The sequence below is a fragment of the Medicago truncatula genome, chromosome 7 (assembly GCF_003473485.1).
Source record: "Medicago truncatula cultivar Jemalong A17 chromosome 7, MtrunA17r5.0-ANR, whole genome shotgun sequence".
NCBI lineage: Eukaryota > Viridiplantae > Streptophyta > Magnoliopsida > Fabales > Fabaceae > Medicago > Medicago truncatula.
The window spans coordinates 54353302-54374699 of NC_053048.1; the positions used below are offsets into that span (position 1 = coordinate 54353302).

Sequence of the window (21398 nt, forward strand, 5' to 3'; positions counted from 1 at the left end):
ATTTGGACTCTTGGCCTACTCCATTTTCCGTGTGCTATTATGGCCCTCTTCATTGCTTCCAAGCACCCGAACTTTCCCGTTTTCCCCTTTGTCATAGTGTTTGGAAGATATGAGCACTTTGGCAGTTATCTTGCGTTCAGTGGGTTTCAGAAGTTCATAATATTATGTCCTTAAAATGTAAGTTTTGGGAGGTACCCCAAAGCTTATGCAGAATTAGTAGGTGTAACAGAGCCTCAACACAAGACCTGAAGAATAAGACCAAGTAATGCTCAATAGTTCAGCAGAGAATAGTTTGGGAGATAACTACCAAACTACTTTAATTCATGTCTCCCAAAAATTATGCTTAAGGACAAAACAGAAATTTTGGGGACTTGGAAGCAATGAGGGAGGCCAGAAGAGGTCTTTCCGCAAATGCAGCTTGACTAGAAGTTAGGAAGGAATTTGGGTATTTCTTTTTCCCTCCTACTCCTACACTTCTAAAGTGACAGACTTGTTTTTTGAAGTATACTTTTTCCGGAAAGTAGTATTCTTTTTTCCTTTCTTAAAATATACTTATGAAGTGTCCGTAGGAGAACAAGAAAAGAGCTTACAAAAAGTTTTCCTAACCAAAATCACTTTGAATGTACGCATTGGATGTATCACATTTTTGTGTTGCTGATATGTGTACTTTCAGAATCATGTAGGTAAAGTTGCTCCTTAACTTACCCAAGGATGCCGAGAGATAAAATGCGCTAGTTCCCTCTATCCGAATTGCACAAATAATGATTTTTTTAGATGTATACCTCTAGATATATGTTAGGGTGGGAAAGTAGCACCGAATGTTAAACACTTAAACCGTTTAATAAGATTTTTTTGGTATGTTTTCTTTTCTTGACAATGTCAACGAAACAACGCTAATAGAAAACATATAAACAATGCAAGGATGGCTTCAAAAGTTGTCTTTATAAAGGATTTCCATTCACATGTCACTCAACGTTGATTAATTAAACATTTTATTCCTGTGCTATTTTCCTTTTTGCCACATGACACAGCACTATCGTCGTTATTTTAGTACATTGCGGTGCATAAATGAAACATTGGATAATGGATAAACTAATCATTGCACAAATCCCATTGGAGTAAAAAAAAAAAATCATCGCGCAAATCTAAACAATGTCAATGGTTAATCCTTGTTTCTAACACCACCTACTAATACTTTCATCTCTGATCTCTGGATTGATTCTGTGCACATAACAGATTATTAAAATTCAAAGCAATTCTGTCAAAAAATAAATCCAAAGCAATTACAAGGTTGTATTTTATTAAACAATATTACTCTACGAAATCATCCATCACAAACAAAAATTAAGAATGAAAAGTAACTAGCTAGCTGCTAAACTATGAGTATCATTTCATCAACCATATTGGTGGATAAATTATGAAGCAAATCTGTATAAAGTAAACATAAAGAGAAAATTGAAGAATTACAATAACTTAAACTAAGCACTAAGTTAAAACAAGAATTAACTAAAATCTAAACTGTGGATTGAGATTTTTCTCCGAAACTTACACACAACTGTAAGGTCCCTAGTTCGAACACCGATGAAGCAACATTCACAGTTGAGATGATCCACCAACTGAACGCAATTCATCAAGAGATGTTTTGATCTGATCTTGAACTAACTCCAATCTCTTTGAATACACTTCCAATTCCAAAATCTGTTGCTTCCTCCATTTCTCATCCGCCAATTCTCCACCTCCAAAACCTAAATTCATCATCTGAAACGGCAACGGATTCATCGCGAAACTTCCACGCGATGCAAACAGTCCTCCTCCCATTGCACCAGCCATCAATTCCTTAAACGGCGATAAACAACTCCTCACTGTCTCTTCAATCACACCAGCTACACCATTCCCAGCGGTACTACAATTATTACTATAGTTATTAGCATGAATTGCAGCATTAGTATTAACATTAGGAGTAGTAATTGTAGGTGTTATTGCAGGATTAACTGTAGCAGTTGTAGTATAAGCATTAGGATTAGGATTAGGATGATGATTGTGATTAGGATAGGGATTAGGATTAGGATTATTGAGGTTGATATTGAGATAATCACGATCTCTGTTTGATGCTACTGCATCATTTGATTCACGCTTCTCAAAGCTTCTGATAGAAACGGATCGAGGCCGTGAACGCTTCCGCGTGGTTGAATTTACCTCACTTTTGAGAATTACGGGAGTGAAATTGAGGTTAGGGTTAGAAATTGGATTGAGATTGATTTCATCGTCGTCTATAGCAATATCACCGGCGATTGGCGCCACGTTGTTCCAGATCTTGCGAGAGATTTCAAACGTGGCTTGATCGTGAGCAGTTTTGAAGACGAATTCCTTACCGGAGCTCATTTTGCTTACAACGTTTCTGTATTTCTTCTTCAACCTTCGGATCTTCTCAACGAGCTGGTTCTTGTTGAAATCGAGCTGAAGCTTGGATTTGATTTGATCGTAGAATTGAGCGGTGTCGTTGTGATGAGAAGAACCTCTCTGTGTTGTGTAATCGAGAAAGCCTTGTAACAGTTCCATCTCGTCTTCGTCGGTCCATAGACGTTGAAAAAGCTTGCGTGAATCTTCAACCAGGAGTGGTTTTTTCTCCTCAATTTGATCCAAACGTTGACGTTTGGAATCAGAGGAGAAAGTTGAGTCGGCGAAGATGATCGTGGTTGCGGTTGGTGTTAGAATTGGAGGTCTGAGAGCTCCACCGGGAACGGCGACGGTGACGGAGGGAACAGAGATAGAAGCAGAAGCAGATGGAAGATCGTTTTCTTCGTCATCGACTAAAACGTCGTCGTCTTCTTCATCTTCTTCTTCGTATTCGTGAAATTCGTCTTCTTCGTCATCGATGTCTTCTTCGGGGAAAACGGTGTCGTGTTGCTGTGAAGCCATGGGGGGGGGGGGGGGGGGGGGGAGAGAAAAAGAAAGAGAGAGAGAGTGAGTTTGTTTGGTTAGTGGGTTAGGCGAAGAGAGAGAGTGGGGACGAACGAACGCACACGGGTTTGGTTTTGTTTAGTTTATGATGGGAATGGGTTGGACTGATTCATTCATTCACATTTGCTTGGTGGTAAGTATAGTAATGTACGATTTGTTGTTTGTAAGAGTGGTTTTCGTTTTGGTTTAGGTGGTGGACCAACTAAACTACTCCTCATAGCTCGTACTTTCTCTTTTCCCTTATTGTTACTGTCCATTCTTTGTTCGACCGAATCAAATTACTTACTATTTTATTTTTAATTTAATAAAAAATAATGTCACCGTGAATTGATAAGGACAATGCATAACATATAAAAGGACAATACTTTGGTCCCTGAATATGAAAGGAAAGGTTAAATGTATCAAAATTTTAAAATAATATTTAATTGTGCATTCGTTAAAATAGTTTTGATGTTAAAATGTTGGTTAATATTATCATATTAGTCCCTCGATATATTTGTTTATTATCATATCAGTCCTGATTAGTACTTACGTTATTGATCCTTATATGAAAAGATTTATTGTGTTCATTAAGAAATTATTTTAGCATTAAGGACTATCTTGACTAATAAAGTGCACAATTTATAGATTATTTATATTGAAAAACTATTGTGACCGTTCATTACACATTTAATGATCAAAATAATTACTTTTTTTTTTGACAAGACCAAAATAATTACTACCTCCGTCCCTAATTATAGGGTCTTTTTGAAAAAATAACGGGAATTAAGATAGTGGATATTTGTATTAAATATGTTTGTAATTATTATTGTTTTTACAATTTTATCCTTTAAGAGAGAGGGTTGATTTATGTTTTCAACATGTTATTTATTGTTGATTGAAGAAAAATATGTATAATAAATAAGGGCATGTATGTAAAGAAATAATTAATGTAGTTGAAAATAAGAAAGAGATTTTATAAAAAGGGACAAAAAAAATTCTCAAAAGAGTCTTATAATTAGAGAATGAAGTACTAAAGTTGCAATGCACAGTTTTCAGGGCACGGACATCAAAATACTTACTTATGAAAAAGTGGTCACAATCTCCATAATTCATATTTTTTTTTTATTAAATTTCATTAAAAACATGTTTACAATACATAATAAAGTTTTTTTACGATAAATAATAGTAATTAATTGTTAGATTAATTTTTTTGTTAGGGTTTAAACTCGTGATCTTTAATTTTTTTTCTCTTAACATAAATCAGTTGAGTTATTCAACTCCCTAAATTTTAATCTTGAACTCAAGATCTTCAACTATTTATCCTTTAACTCGAAAATAATTAGAATCAATCATGAGTATGATTTTGAAAATAAATGTTAAATAGTTCTAATAAATATCATAAATTTCGTTCTTTATCCATATAAATTATTTTAGCAAGTTTTGGTCCCTCAAATGTTTTCTATCACAACTTTTGATCTTTTTTTACTAAATAAACTCATGTGTATCCTTCAAAATATTGATTTTTTTTTTGCGCTTATGTTTCGTAGTACATTACAGAAACCTCTCTTTCAAAAGTTTAATTTTTTTAAACAAATGATGAATTAAATATGAACTTTTAACGTTCAAAAATACATATTTGGTTAAAAAAAATTGTGAAATATCGTTATAATATTCTAAACAACTTTAAAAAAAAATGAATTCAAAAACATGAAAGGTATAACTGACTTAAAAATATAAATCAAAAGTCGTGATGAAAAATATTTAGGAGACCAAAACTTGTTAAAAAAATTAAAGCGTCTAACAATGAAATTCAAATTATTTACAGGTTTCAAAAACTTATTTAACTTTGCAATTGTCAGATAGTGTTAAAAATTGTATGATTTAAATCCATGATCATACACTTTATGTCCATTTTTTTTTCTTTTTTCAAGTAGCTTAACAACTAGAGAAATTCACCTTAAAGGTGATTAAGTGGGGTGTCAGAGGTTCGAACCTCAGCTCATGCATATATTATGCATTATCCTTTACCAATGATCTAAACTCGGAGGACACCTTATATCCATTTATAAGCACCATCGTATATTTCACTTTTATTAAAATATAATTTGCGTAATCAATATTTTTATTTCATATATAACCCTTTCTTACTCCCTCCGATTCGATATATAAGCAAAAATTGGATTAATAAAATTTGATATATCTGACTCTTCTCTAAAAAAAATTGATATATCTGATTCAAATGTTAAATGAAATCATCAATTTTTTTTACTCAACTTTTGCTTATATATAAGAATAGATGGTTTATTTCTTTCGGTACAAGTACATAACTTTTCTTTTAGGGGAAGAAGTATATAGCTGTTAATCACCAATCGTTTATAATTGTATTTAATGTTAACTTTTAATATTTTAAGATAAATTGATAACTAATTTCAGTTATGTTTAAAAATAATAGTAAACGCTCTCTAAAAAAACACATATTTGAAGAACATTCATATTTTGAAACAATTTTCTTTTTAAATTCTGCTTACAACTAGAAGTGGAAGAGGAGGTATATAGTTAATTTGTAGATTGGAAAATAATAAAATAATTGCATGCTGAGGTATGAGAAAAATAATAATAACAATAATAATAATACTCCAAAGGTATATAAGAGTATTTTTCATTTTAATGGTAGTGAGGATAGAGAGATTTGGGTTATTCTAGTTCCACTTTGAGTTGGACTTGACTACTTCGCATTACAAAGTGCCATCTATCCATATTATCCAGCTGGTAGTTAGCTGAACTTGAAACTCATCGATTTCTTTCATTTCACGTTTCTTTCCAATTTGCCAATTAAATCCATTGCGTGTACCATTTACATTATCAAGCAACTGTTTCATTTGTTTGTTTTTTAATATGTAATGTACTATGTGACACCATGGAATTTAAAAGAAATTTTGATCAAATGGTCAAGGTTGTTATATTTTTGTGCGTCACACAGGAATGGAGATTTTTTTTTTTAATCGGCAAATATTATTAAACGTCATCCTCGTAAGACGCAAGGTATGGACGAAACAAGATACAAATGGTGCTGCATATAGACGGTACACCATAACCACCTAAAAACACTCTGAAGATAAACCCACCAAAACACATCACCACCTAAAACAAACTTCAAAAAAAAACAAGCACTGTAAACACAGTATCCATCATCGCCCATCGTCACTACTCACCCACAAAGAACACCCTCAAAATAAAACTCCCAGACCCCAACACCCAAGCTGAGCCACATTTCGAAGAGCACCTAACCGAAGGATCATTCAGCTATCACAAACCTCGCGACCTCCGATCCATCGAAAGAGCACAGCACAAAGCCCAAAAACCAACTTGAGTCAAAGAGCTGACTCCCGATCTCAAATCAAAAGCGATCGGCCCACCAGACTATAGTACCAAATTAGCAAGGCACCCCTCGCCCCCGGTACACCAGAGAAAAACCAAATCAAGTTAAACAAAGATTGCTGCTAGACCCCGACTCCCGATCTCGAAGCCAAATGAACCGGCCCATCGAAAACCAGCACACAATATGTAAGAAGAAAGACATGGCATGCGAAGTTTGAACAACAAACAAATCAAAAGGAAAAGGCTCAACACAACGTGACACGCACCCTCCAAACTCCGTAAATACCTAAACCACCCAAAAAGCACAAACAAGAGCTAGTAACGACGAACATGGACCCGTGTAACAAAGGTTGCTTCTAAAGGAAATCACCCACAACAACCGCCCACCTCCTCACCTAAGCAACACCAACCACCACCACCACAACAACAACTGAATAACCTCCACCACCACTGCATCACCATCGCGCATCACCACCACTGCATCACTACGCCGCCAAACATCCTCACCAAGAAACAAGCAGCAACACAAATATTGATCTAGAGGAAGAGGAAATCCAACAACAAAACACGGGCAGCGACACCGATTTGAAGTGAAAACACAACCGAAATCATAGAAAGGCGGCCGCCGGTGACAAGGAGAGGCGACTGTCGGCGGAGTAAAAGAGAACCAATGGTGGAGCGAAACGGTGGATCTGAGCAACATTTCCCCTAGCCACCACCAAACACTACAATTGCACCAAAAGCATCTCACCCATGAACTCCTATTCCAAAGCTAGCTTAAGAAACTAGCCACACCGCCTCTTAAAATTTCCAACGACAATAATCACCTACACCATGTGAATATAGTGCCACCGCGGCGCATTGTTGCTTCAATCTCCTAAACCCATCGACACAAAGGTCGCCGAAGGTGAGGTGATGCGGAAGGCCATGCCTCGTCGCACCACCGACATCGGATCTACATCTTGGAACGAGTTGTTGGATTTGAGGGAAAGGGAGGCGGGATGTGTTTAAAGAGAAGGCAAAGAACTTTGAGTTTAGAGAGAGAAAAAAGTTATATATCTGTCTATTCTTTTGACATGTGTGTAAATGTCCAGAAATGGAGATTAATTTGATTTAGAACTTATTTTATTTTTAGGTATAAGTCAGTCTCTTAAGTTGGTATATTTTATCTAAAATGGAGGAAAAAGTTTTTTATTTCCCTTTTTTCTTTTCCAAATCAATATTCCCCCTTGTTTAATTTAGGGCAAGCTTTCCAAAATCAAAATCATCATTCTCCAAATTTTTTGATGTCGTTGCGATTACAAATAAGAATTTCAAGCAATGATCCTCTCAGGGTGCTCACAACATAGTCATCCAAAAATCGTGACAACAACGTTGAGGACAACAAGTATTTATCTTTATTGTCTTCTAATTTCCGATTTCTCTTCAACAATTTCATCACACACAATATGATGAAAGGCCTCTTTCTTTGTTTTCTATTAATGTTTCTCTTTTCTTTAAACACAATTCAGTTTTTTTAAAAAGATTTGATTCTCCGTTATCCGTCTCAAGTCCACGTATAATAAAATTAACCACGTTATTTACTATTAAGAAAAATGTCATAGTTGAAAAAAATAAAAAAAATGTCAGAGTTCAAAACAATGGATTATGGATATAGAAAAAGTTACTCAAAGATGGGGCCAAAAATACTGACATTGGATGTGTGAGTCATATATTTCGTATATTCTCTTCTTTTAGTCAATTCACAATCGATTTTGACTATAAATTTATGCTCAAGCTCAAACTGTTTTCGTTCATTTAACCACCCATAGTTTTTTTTTTTTAAGTAAACTATTCATTGCTAAATTCATACAAATTGAACTTTTAAAATTAGGGTTTAAATATTGGGAGCTTCTACGAAGAAGTCAGGAAAATGACTTCTTCGGTGAAGTCGTCTGAATGGGCCAATCAGATTTTAAGCGATGACACGTCAGAAATCTTAATAATGTTACAGTGTAGTGCAGTCTACAATACTGTAAGTGAAGAAAAACTTTATTTCATGATCTTAATAGTTAGATTTACTTGATCTTTATGTTATTGTGGTACAACATCTACACATGAATTTTCTTCTAGTACCAATTCTCTCTCCTTTTTATTTCTCTTTCTTTATTTATTTATATTCTCTCTTCCAGATTTTTATTAAATCAACATCTTCATCTTTCCTTCATCTTCTTCATCATATCTTTATCAACTTATTCATCATCTTCATGAGAGAGAAAAAAAACCAGAAATTAAAAAAAAAATGAAATTACATAATAAAAAAAAAACATTACAATTAAATACATTTCCATAAAAACAATTCCAATTTCAATTCCTCATTTCCCAAATTAATCCCCTAATTAAGCGTATTTCTCCAATTTTATCTTAATGAAGACCTCAATATAATTTCATCCCATGTATTTTCTGATTTGTTTTTGCTCTTATCCACCGTGTTTTTGAATTGCGAAAGAAAAATCAAAATTTCATAACAAAAATGATACTATTTAGATCATTATATTGTCCTTTGTAACACCTATTTGCTAAAAAAAATTATTACGTAAGTTTTACATTTAATCTTTCAGTTTTTCTTACTATAAACGATATAAACACTTAATCTTTCAGTTTTCAAAGATAAGTGATATGGTATGAAAAAGTATAATAACCCATAAATATGAGTCACAAGTTGTTCATTATAAACCTACAAGAGTCTTTGAAATTCCTCTCAAATTAACAAAAAAAAGTCTTTGCAAATCTAAAACTCTAAATCAGTATATATATATTAGTTTTATTAATATTAGCTATTTTAATTTTATTTTTAATATTTTTTTTTGAAATAATTTCTAATAAAATTATAATTAGGTATCTACTATACAATATTAAATAAAATAAACGTCAACATAATATAATCAACCAGGTCATGAAATATGACCTTATTGGAATAAGAACGAAGCAGAAACTGAAATTTCAGAAATCGAAATTTTTTTATTTTTTTATTTTTTTACAACATATTAACCTTTCCAGAAATTTCAGAAATCGAAATCGAAATCTTTCGGATTTTACAACATATATTTGGATATATTTTTTTTTTTAAAGCATAAATCTGGAAATTTTAATAACACAAAAAAAACTGTTTGTAATATTCAACAAGCTAGTGGATGAGACTCGCCAACGTCATAGTTGATCGGCGTGAATTTTCTTCTATTTGGCTCAGTTACACTAGATGTTTTTTGACATGCTACGTCACTGACTTGTGAATAACCAAATGATGCTCTACTTGTTTCTATTTCATGTACTCTTAATTGAATTTCAATGTGATTGCTAAAAATTTTAAAATCAATTCAGGTCTCTGGAGATAAGTTCAAGTTGCGTTGCGCAGGAGATTAAGCCAATCCATACTTCACGAAATAACACAGAACTGCAAATTTTAATTTTTGGAGGTGGTGGCGGCGGCCATCATCATGGTGGTGGATATGGTGGACGGGTTTTATGAACAGTTTATCATAGAATAGTAAAAAATTATAATGCAAAACAATAAATAAATAAATTGGAATAAATGGGTTGTTGAAATAGAAAGAAGAAAAAGTGAAAAAAGAGAAAGAAATTAAATATAGTGTGAAAGGCAACACAATAAGACTAGTGAGGTACTTAATCCGATGGTTCAAAAAATCTAATAAAACTAGTCTTCGGTAGAATATATTGAGCAGATGCACAACACATACTATGCAACAATAAACACACATGACACATGGCGCATTATTATTGGATGTAGGATAACTTCATCAAAAAAGTCAATTGAATAACTTCACCATAAAATTTCCCTTAAAATATTTGACCCGAAATAAGTGTTTAAATTGTTACATCTCCAAGAACTAGAAAGGGTAATTTCAAATTCTAAGAAGATAAAAATCAATTAGGAATGTTTTTAAAGAACTAAAATTGAATTCAATCATTTTATGTTGACCAAGGACAAATCTTTCCTTAAAAAAACCTTTTAAAAAAAGTACATATATTCTATTTTGAATTTTTTTTTTTTAAGGAAAGATTTGTCCTATTTTGGTGAATCTAAATGTCGTTTTTTTCCGACATTGACCAAAAAAAACGACATTATATCATCCATTTAGATTCATTTAAAAAAAAAAATACATATCTACTATTCTAGTTAATGTCGTTTTCCTATATATATTATGCATTTATTCCTACCAAACTAAATTCACGGAAACTAACTGATCAATGTCTTCTACTAGTCATCTACAAGCAAATATCATCCATTTAGATTCACCGAAGTAAATAAAAATAGCGTAGTTGATGGTTTAATGATCCAAATAATTTTTTTTTATATTGTATGTGGCATTTATGGATCAAGTTTTCCTCCGTAAAGTTTTAACACAATTTCAAGTTGTAATAAATAACATCCGTTAATTTGAGATTGTATGCCTCATATTTCAACTTGATTTCACACAATAAAATAATATCAACCATTAATTTGATCGAAAGCCTGCCATTTGTTACCACAAGATGCAATTATGACAGAAAATACTATCCCGACATTTACATACCTGTTTTTTTGCAAAACTGTCACATATTATTTGAGCTGGTGATAGATTAAAATTTCCCTATTTTATTTATGGAAAATGCTAAAGAGTACCTTAGGGCATTGGTTAAGGAAACAAAAATAAAAATATTATGTTGAAAAATGGTAAAAAATGGTCAAGTCAACATTTCAAAAATTTAAAAATTATTTCCAATGCAAAGCCACTAATTTCGATTACCTTAACAAATGGTTTAATTAGTTCCAAAAGTTTAAAAATCTATTCACCATTTATCTGTTTACCACAAGTTTCTCAACAATTAGTTTCATTCAAAAAACAATGGTTCAATTAGTTTATTTTTTGATGGGTAGTTCAATTAGTTTTATATATTACAAACGTCTTTTTCAACTATGATGACATAAAAAAATTCGTCCATGAGCATAGCTCAGTCGGCAAGGATATTACATTGTTATATGTAAGGACAAAGTTTAAACCTCAAACACCCCATTCATGCATGTTACAAGGTAACTTCTAACAAGTAAGCTACTTAAAAAAAAAAAAAAAAAAAAATCAATTAGATTTAATTCTGTCTTAAATTCAGTTTCGGAAAGAGGAATAATGTTTATAAATGATGCATTACTGCTAAAATTGGTGAGGCTTAAATATTGCAAATTTTGCTATCCAGCAGCAATGTTACAATCATGTTTTTTGAACAGAACAAATTAGATCCCCGACCATGTGTCATTTGTTTTGTGTTTGGTCATGAAAAATAGTGGAAAGACCCTCCGTGCGATAGGACCTATGCATTTAATTTGGGAAAAGGTTAGTTTTTTCCCACCATGAGAAAGTTTTTTCTGACCATTGGATCTAATAAAGAACACATCTTTATCATGAATCAAATCTCCCTCACTTTTTCTCTTCACCTCCTCCCAACAACAAACTTCCTTCCACACCATCGGTGGCACCTACTCTTCCACCACCACCACCCCCTTCCCCAATAAATGGATCAATCCAATAAATATCTCATTCATCCTTGTTTCTCATTAAAGGTTGAAGCTTTTTCAAGAACAAGAGTGATATCCATGATGAATGAGCAGCCATTGATGAAGGTGAGGGAAGATTTCATGATCTCACCAACTGGTGACAGTGAAGCAACTCTTAGAATGGCTCATTTTCTAAAACCCATTTCAAATTCCATTCATGAACCATCATCACCTTTTGGTTTTAACCCATCATCATTGTCTTATGTGTTTGATCCAAATGAGTGGTCTTTGAAATTCCATTTCAATGGATGGCGTCACCCACAAGAGAAATGGATTTATTGGGTTGATCCATTTATTGGGGATGGGGGTGGTGGTGGTGGAAGAGTAGGTGCCACCGATGGTGTGGAAGGAAGTTTGTTGTTGGGAGAAGGTGGAGAGAAAAAGTGAGGGAGATTTGATACTGAGAGTTCATGATAAAGATGTGTTCTTTATTAGATCCAATGGTCAGAAAAAGCTTTCCCATGGTGGGAAAAAACTAGCCTTTCCCAAATTAAATGTCACCTTCATGCCATTAGTAAAAGTGTCGTGTAGGAGACAATAATGAATGAAAATTGAAAACACAAATGACATGAATTCAGAGAGAAGAAAACTAATTAATAAATTTCACTTAAGTCCAATTAATTGAAAGCAGGTCATTCTATTATATATACCCAAATGAGATAGGTCTTGCATCATCCACATATTTGTTTTCATCATTTAATCGATAAATTTACTAATTGAATCAAATCATATATAACACGAGATATATTCAATGGTAGAAAACAAACTTATCCATGATACAAAACCAATTTACTTATGCAGGTTAATAATTGAATCAAATGATATATAATTGGTCAAATACCTTTTCAGGTCGTTTAAGTTTCATGTTTGTTTTAGATAGATCATTTAAGTTTCTAAGGTTTCAGATAGGTCTTTAAGTTTAAAGTTTGTTTCGAATAGGTCCTTTAAGTTTAGAGTTTGTTTCAGATAGATCCTTTCTATCAACCTCCGTTAAGCCAAAGTTGATTTGATAGAAAGGACCTCAAAACTTAAAAGGTATTTGGTCATATATATACATGCAAGTTACACAAGGGATAATCAATGGTAGAAATCAAATTTGTCCATGATACAAAACCAATTTGCTTATGTACGTTAAACAAAAACTTGAAAACATTTGAGTTCAATCTCATTATTTGATAAAGATCATTGATAAGACAAAAGTAAAATGAAAGGTAATAAAAGAATCAATTACATTAAGGGAGACATAAAATTTATACAGTTAATGAGAAGATAAACAAACTATTGTAACCAATTAATGTAACTATTGTGCACATCATATCAGATTTTCATAACGATTAATCGATCCAAGTAGTGCCAATTGGGTTTTCTACATGGATTCCTGCAGGCATAGGGTTGTTTATGTTGATGTTCACTTTTATCGTGATTATCATACTCCTACCTGGGTAACTCATAAAATTCAGCTGCTTCAACTGTTCCCATGAGATCATAGAATTTTGCAGTGTAGGAAATCACCATAGTTGAAGAATTCTGAAGAGGTACAAAAATAACCAAGGACAACACTGATGTGTTTGGTTTACTAGAGAAATTGTGAAGAGAGAAATAAGTGAGAGAGAGTTTAAGAAGAGAGAAATATGATAGATTTGATGAGTTGTTTGGTATAAGAGAGAAAGATGAGAAATACAAAAGAGATGAATATATTACTTTTTTGGATTGACAAATAAGCCCCTTACTTAAAAATATATTTAGTTTAAACTTAAATTTAATTTTTCTGTTAAAATTTGTTTCATGTCACGTTAATTAACAACTTGTCATTGTTGTTACCGGCAACCATGAGTCTTTTTTCATGAAGAAAAAAAAACAAGAGACAATCATTTTTATTTTCTAAAAAAAATATATTTAAATTGTGTTTCTTTTTTTTAGCAATAAATTGTGTTTCCTTGGTACAATTAATCATAAAGAAAATTACTTTTTTAGAGATAAAAAAAATTGTATTCGTATTAATTAAGATTTAGAGGTAAAAAAAATTGTTATTCGTATTAATTAAAAAACAAATATGAAGTATATGAACTAAAAACTTGTCAAAAAAAGAATATGAACTAATTGTTGCTAGTAAAACGTGGTAACAATTAAAACGTAGCACTTTCCCTCGAAAAATATTAAAACGTAGTATGTGACTCCTTGCATTAGACAAACTGGTACAGTGTTAACGTACGTGTGTGTAACAATAATTTACAAATGAAAAATAAAAACTAAAGCGAGGGTAGAAACGTAATTGTTGTGAACAGTCAATACTCTCTCCTCATTTCTTCTCAATCCAGCCAAGAGAGTAAAAAGTGGGAATTTGGTCTCTCTTATTTCTCTCTCTTTAATCTCTCTTCTTCACCAAACACAAGAAAAACTCCATCTCTTCTCTATATCTCTCTTTTCTCTATCTCTCTTTCTTATTTCTCTTCAACCAAACAGAGTGTAAGGGGTGACCTTCAGGAGAGTCAAGTTTCAGAGAAAAAATAAGCTAGAATGATAGAAGATAGTTCTTGGAACATCTTGAGAGAATTTTCAGAAAAGTGATTCATTCAAACAAGTATTTCATAGATCATAACACTGAATTGAAACCAAACTGTATAAAAGCTAGACTAAAAAATTAAGCCAGACGTAAATGCTAAAAAGTTTAATAGCCCATATAAATTGCGGTGGGGATGTATTGAACAAAAGAAAATTGAAGCAAAACAAGGAAATCATCTCAATTTGATTTTGTCATGAAACGTGATAACGAGGAACATTGGCACATTCATCACTCATCAGCCCCTAAAGTTGCATCATAATGTTTTGATATAACAATCTTATTTTTCTAGTAACCATAAAGCATAATCTGATCTATATAAAAAAAAAAAGGCATAACCATGTTGCGAGGCAATGTTGCTTCCAATCTACTAAATTTTGAAGTCGAGAGGGAAAGTAAATAAGAGAAATAGAAAATTGTCAATTCTGGTACAGATTTACTTAAAGCCTTCTGTGGTAGCAAAACAAGGATTAACCCTTGTACCAAAATATCTCATTCTATAGACCTATCACGAGATGAAATAGGCATTAAAAAACTCTGAAAGCATAATAGTAAATAAAACAAAAACAGGAAGTCTCAACACTCATTTCTTTTTTCCAGCCTTAGCAGCATCAGAAGCCTTGGTCTGCAGAGACAACACAAACAAAATTGTATGATTTAATGAAACAAGGATTGCATACGGTGTAAGCAATCATAAACCTACAACAACAATTACTAACTGTAAAATTACCTTCTTTACACCACGAATCTTCTTAGCTCTATTCTTTCTCTCCTTCATTTGCTTCCTTGACTTCTCTACTTTTGTGTCAAGGCCATTCTGAAATAGATTTATATTTTGGTTCAGTCCACAAAACAATGTAATCACGGATATTAATACAAGCTTATTGAAGGGAAAAAATATGTTTTAATTCACAAATATTAATATGACAAAAACACAAATGGTAAATGATGGTAAAAACAAGTTGAAACCAACAAGATACCAAGGAAACACATTATTTAAATAGACACAGCAATGACAGTGAAAATACACAACCAGTGCTAAACAAATTTATGACCACACCTGACTTGAGAGTTGTATTGCCCTGCTTTCATAGACAGTTTTATGTGTTTCCTCCCTTTATACTTTTGTGATTTAGATGGAACAACGGTAACATAGATGTAACCTTTGTGCACACTGACATATATAAGTGTAACCACAGTGATTTAGATGTAACCTTTGTGCATACACTTAGACTAATGTTTCAAGAAGACTTCGAGAGCATGCCTTGTAACAAATATATTAAATATGCGGTTTGACAACTAGCAACTGTACTATTAGAGACAAGTTTGTTAAGAGGTATACTATTGTACCCGAGCGGTTTTGGGACGGATATTTAGGATCCCTCCACCTCCGATAGGAAATGAGACGGGGAGGCATCACCCTGCCTCATTGCATCAATTATGTCCAAAGGAAATGGTTGAAATCTAATCTTTTATATATTTAACAAATTAAAATAACTTGTCCTCCTATTTACCGTATACTATTATAATAATATTTGCTGCTATTTAAATTATATTAATATTTTCCAACAATAAGTTATTATAAAACTTATTGGAAAGCATTGAAATATCTTCCTCTTTGTTCAAACATCCTTCATTCATCTTTCTCAGCTGCAATAAAGAAGTTCATGCCAAGACATAATAGCATCATCATCTTTGTTCATAATGACATCATCATCTTCTTTGTTCATAATGATATAACCATCATCTTCTTTGTTTATAATGCATACACTGCCACGTTCTTTGGTAAATGTGCACTCTGTTTAATTGATAGTTTTAACCACTTTAGTCTTGTTAGTCCAATTGTCAAGTTGATTTTTTGTTTTTATTTTAAACCATCAAATATGATATTTTCTCTACAATCCTTCAATAATTAGGTAATGTTTTGCTTAATTTTCAGTCATTTCGATATTTAAGTGTAAATAATAATAATATAAAAAGATTCCAATTTTTGTCTCCATAATAATAAAACTTCCCTAAATAAATTTTCTCTCCTCAATTTTTTTTTATATGATTGAAGTAGTAGTGATATCTCTTTCTTGCCACCTTAATCATATAAAGTTTTTTGAGGAGAAAAAATTATATTAGGTAAGTTTTCATCGTTGGAAAAAATTAAAACATTACAATCTCAATAAATGAGCAGATAACCAGTGCATTTGTGTAATATTGGGAAAAAAAATTTGTGTATGAAATGTAATCTTGAAAATTTATATAAGCAACTATTTTTTTGTTATATACAACTCATCGCCTAAAAAAGTTATCAACAGACTATGACAAATGAAATTACTAAACAAAAAAATGATTTAATTGTTCCACCCCCTCACAAAAAGGATCATATAATCAAACATAATATGAGGCTACCGAATTACCGAACACGGCATGCTTAACCAACTCTAGGCTATTTCATAATCATTGTTTGTTACATAGCACGCTTAAACAATTCTCCTTGTATTGATCCAAATTCCTACACGGTTTTGGAGAGATTGTCCTGATTACCCGATCATCCACAAAAGCACACCGAAAGATATGCTTGTTTTTGTAGGTTATCCCAACATTCATATCCTCAAAAGTCACATTTTTGACCGGAATCTCTTTACTACTTTGAATGCTTACAGGTACATGAACTCCCTTGCTGAGAATATTGATAAAGCTCATGTCTCTGAGAATTGGAAGCATTGTAGGGACATATCTAGAGTTAGGGTGTTCATTCAAATCAGTTTTGATAACAATTCCAACAAAAACGTTGTTGAAAGTTAGATTGCGGTCTTGATCCTGATGTCATTCTTATATGTTCGCCAAATAACTTATCGCAATCTAACTTTCAACAATGTTCGTGTTAGATTTGTTATCAAAACCGAATACAACGAACACCCTGATGCTGGATATGTTCCTACAGCGCATTCCAATTCTCAAAGACATAAGCTTCACCAATATTTGCGACAAGGGAGTTCATGTACATGTAAGCATTCAAGGTAGTAAAGAGATTCCGGTCGGAAATGTGACTTTCGAGGATATGAATGTTGGGATAACCTACAAAAACAAACATATCTTTCGGTATGCTTTTGTGGATGGTTGGGTAATCGGGACAATATTTACAAAACCGTGTAGGAATTTTGATCAATACAATGAACAAGGAGAATAGGTTAAGCATGTTGTGTCACAGAATGTAACAGACAATGATTATGAAATTTGAAGTATATCAAATATCCTAGATTTGGTTAAGCATGATGTGTTCTGTAAGTAAATAGGTCTCGCTTTATGTCTGAATATATGATTATTTTTAGGAGGAGATGGAACAATCAAGTCACTTATTCATCTTTTTGTTTAGTAATTTCATTTGTCATAGTCTATTGATAGCTTTCTTAGGCGATGAGTTGTATATAATAAAAAAAAAATTACCTAATTATAAAAGGATATTAGCGAAAAGCTCATATTTGGTGGTTTAAATTATAAACAAAAAATCAACTTAACAATTGGAATAACAAGACTAAAGTGGCTAAAAATACCAATCAAATAGAGTGCGCATTGCTTCAAAGAAAGAGATGGCAAATGCATTATGAACAAAGAAGATGACGGTTATATAATATGAACAAAGAAGAAGATGGTGAACTTATGAAGAACAAAGAGGATGGTGATGTCATTATGAACAAAGAAGACGGTGATGATATTATACCTTGGCATGAGCTTCTTTCATTGCAGCTGAGAAAGATAGTGAAGGATGTTTGATCAAAAAGGAAGATGTTTCGATCGATGCTTTCCAACAAGTTCTATAAGGACTTATTGTTGGAAAATATAAATATAAATTAAATAGTAGCAAATATTGCTATAATAATATACGATAACTCGGAGGACAAGTTATTTGTATTTGTTGAGTATGAAAGATTGGATTAGATTTAAGATGGACTCATGTTTAACCATCAATTGTTTCCTATCGGGGTTCGGGGGTGGACGAGTCCCCTATATCCGCCCCAAAGCCGCTTGGTAACAATAGTCTAGCAATGTTAACTAACATACCTAACTATAAAATAACTACCACTACCCCTTCTAAATAAGGAAAAGTGACAACAAAAAGGAACAAAGACAATGTAAGCACTGAGCTTTTATAATGGTATAGAAAAAACATGAAACAACAACAATGTACGCAATGAATACTAGAATGTATTATAATTGTAAAGAAAATATTAAAAAAAAAATATTTCACAGCAAAAGATAGTCGACAACAACGATGCAAGGAGTAACTATCTATGAAGCACTAACATGGACACCAACACTTGACACCGGTGATAAATAGAAAAGGTGAATTATTTGAATGTAATCACATGCGTAAGTGTCGTGTTGGTGTCGGACAGTGACACGTGCGGTGCTACATTGTAACTACAACAATGTACCGTAAATAACATATACAATACTTCAACTACGAAATGGTCTTATTATTGACTCACCCTGATAAGTCTGTACTTGGGCTCGTACTTCTTTGCGTTGTCAACTGAATCATAAATCAAACCAAAACCAGTAGATTTGCCACCTCCAAAATTTGTTTGTAATCCAAAGACAAACACAGTGTTGTCCTTTGCTCCATACATTGTTGCCAGCTTCTCCTTAAGCTCAGACTTTATACCACACACAACAAAGCAATCAATAACTACTTAAAAAATCTGAATATTCAATTGCTAATTTAAGATACTCAAATCCTAAAATCTGAATATTCAACAAGATGATGAAATCTGAATATTCTATATCCTACCTATAGGATTCGAAGGGGTTGTAACTTACGTAATAAGTAGTAAGTAATAAAAGACACTTATTACCTATGTAATAATAAGTAATAAAATTATTGTCTCTCTCATGATTCATCAATGCTACTCCAAAATAAAAAAATTAACTGATATTTCACCATATTAGGATAACAGATCTCACTGTCAATCATATTTCCGCAACATTTGTCAATGCAGCTTATCCAAATTGAAATACACTGGGTCAAAAAATATCCCAAGACGTGGAGATGCGAAAACAAATCCACTAGAATTGAGAATCTAACTACACCAGGAGCAGTTTTGATCTAACGGCTAAAAATGTTTAAACTTGTCTTCGCAAATTAGTTTAAAAATCTGAATATTCAATTGCTAATTTAAGACGATGAAATCCTAAAATCTGTTAATATTGTTTAAATTAAAAAACGAATAAAGAAAAGCACCTTAGAAACATTTGGTTTCCCAGGATGATTAGCTTCGACAACCTGCAATAACAATAATAATAGGAAAACTGTTAAGTATCACGAAATAATGTATTAAAGCTAGCATCCCAAATTCATTGCGCATTTGCATATCGAGAGGTTCTTATTAATACTTCGAAATCATATAAAGTGAACCTATTAACCTAAAATTGATAAAGAAGAAAAGGGATAAAAATTGAGAAACTCACGAATTGCTTTCGTGAAAGCAGGCGGTTGGTGAGGAACTTCCTGGTCCTGATGGTAACGGCTTTGTCCGCCATGGTTTTCAGTTGAGTGATGCAAGCGATGGTGGAGCAGGAGATGATCGGGTGAGAGAGACAGAGGCAGCTTCAAAATCGGTTAATGCATAAAGAAATAATACATGTATACGACAAAGCCCTGCCGTTTTATAAAACTAGGGTTTTGGATAATTGGGCTATGCTAAAACTTAAACAAAATTTTGGTGACTTAATCATCAACTTCGTCCCTGAATTTCTACGGGTCGGCCAACTTCGTCTCTCAATGATGCGAAATATCAATTTAATCTTTGAATTTGTTAAATGTCAATCAAGTTAATCCTTCTGTTCAAACGGAGTGTTAACGGGGCTGACGTGACTGTTAACCTCTCACATGTCAGGCGCCACGTAGACAGAGACTAATTTGGCCGATAATAACACACATTTCGAAGGACTAAATTGATTGATTTGCAAAAAAAAAATTGGTTTCTTCTCTAACGGCTCTTTTCTTCCCCAATGGCTCTGTCTTCCCCAATTGTATAAAATTTGAACCCTAATTACACAATCTGCAATCTACGTTATAAAATCACCTAAATTTCGGCAAAAGTTATGGTGCATAAGTTATTTTCTTATGCACCGTGCATAAAACACATCACAACCATCAGATTTCTTTTATTTTGAACAAAAATGGTTTTGGCTCACTTTGGGGGTGTAGGAAGCAATTATGTTGGGATTTATGCACGGTGCATAAGGATTTCCTTATGCACCATAACCACTCCCCTAAATTTCCTCTAATAACAAGTGGTCCAGTTCTTCCCCAGTTCAAAAAACTTAAAACCCTAATCTTTCGTATTGAATCTGAAAGCCAAAATCCACAAAATTTCTTGAAGTAAAACTATTGAAATTGAATCTAAAATGAAGGGGGTGGGAATATGGGAAAAAAATTGTTATGAAAGTTGAGCTTCATCTTCAAACTCCAAGTTTAATGGTGATGAAAAGAGGTTGAAGATGATTCAGAAATGTATCTTTTCTGTAATAATATTTTCATCATATTAGTCCCTGAATTATTTCACTATCTATCAAATAGATCCATACGTTATATTAAAAACCATCAAATAAGTTCCTGAATTGTTTAATCAGATATCAAATTGATCCTTGAAGCATATGGGTACAAAATTAAGTAAAAATGCCAGAACACACAAATTGAAACTGAAATATTACATAGGCAAAAGTCATAGGTCATAAGTCTGATAAATTACATAGGTAAAAGCAACCTAACTATGGGGCATTAACAAATCATAAGTCTTAAACGGTAAGTTAAGCAAAAAGAAACCCAACTACGGGGCATAATTCAAATAAGCCTAAATATTACAAATCCAAAACATCTATTAAACTTTAGGAAGCATCACTTCTTTGGAAATTCGGGAGTTGGTATAAACT

The 21398-nt window shown here is 32.8% G+C and overlaps 2 protein-coding genes across 2 annotated transcripts; both read right to left on the bottom strand.

Moving 5' to 3' along the window:
* Positions 1-1273: 1273 nt before the first annotated feature.
* LOC11434643 (probable transcription factor At5g28040) lies at positions 1274-3108 on the bottom strand. The gene has a single exon (XM_003626346.4). It carries the CDS (start codon positions 2917-2919, stop codon positions 1594-1596), a length of 1326 nt encoding a protein of 441 aa, XP_003626394.1. The 5' UTR covers positions 2920-3108; the 3' UTR covers positions 1274-1593.
* An 11570-nt stretch (positions 3109-14678) lies between these two features.
* On the bottom strand, positions 14679-20118 carry LOC11431323 (40S ribosomal protein S24-1). Its single transcript, XM_003626350.4, has 5 exons — positions 19932-20118; positions 19705-19746; positions 18953-19120; positions 15202-15288; positions 14679-15096 (listed from the first exon to the last, which is right to left on the bottom strand). The coding sequence occupies exons 1-5, from the start codon at positions 20001-20003 to the stop codon at positions 15055-15057; spliced, it is 411 nt and encodes a 136-aa protein (XP_003626398.2). The 5' UTR covers positions 20004-20118; the 3' UTR covers positions 14679-15054.
* Between the last annotated feature and the right edge of the window lie 1280 nt (positions 20119-21398).

Excerpts from the sequence above, each read along its gene's own strand:
- LOC11434643 (XM_003626346.4), bottom strand. The coding sequence starts at position 2,919 with ATGGCTTCACAGCAACACGACACCGTTTTCCCCGAAGAAGACATCGAT.
- LOC11431323 (XM_003626350.4), bottom strand. The coding sequence starts at position 20,003 with ATGGCGGACAAAGCCGTTACCATCAGGACCAGGAAGTTCCTCACCAAC. Across the intron at positions 19,747-19,931 it reads TGCTTTCACGAAAGCAATTC|GTTGTCGAAGCTAATCATCC; the intron begins GTGAGTTTCTCA and ends TTGTTATTGCAG. Across the intron at positions 19,121-19,704 it reads GGAAACCAAATGTTTCTAAG|TCTGAGCTTAAGGAGAAGCT; the intron begins GTGCTTTTCTTT and ends TGTGGTATAAAG.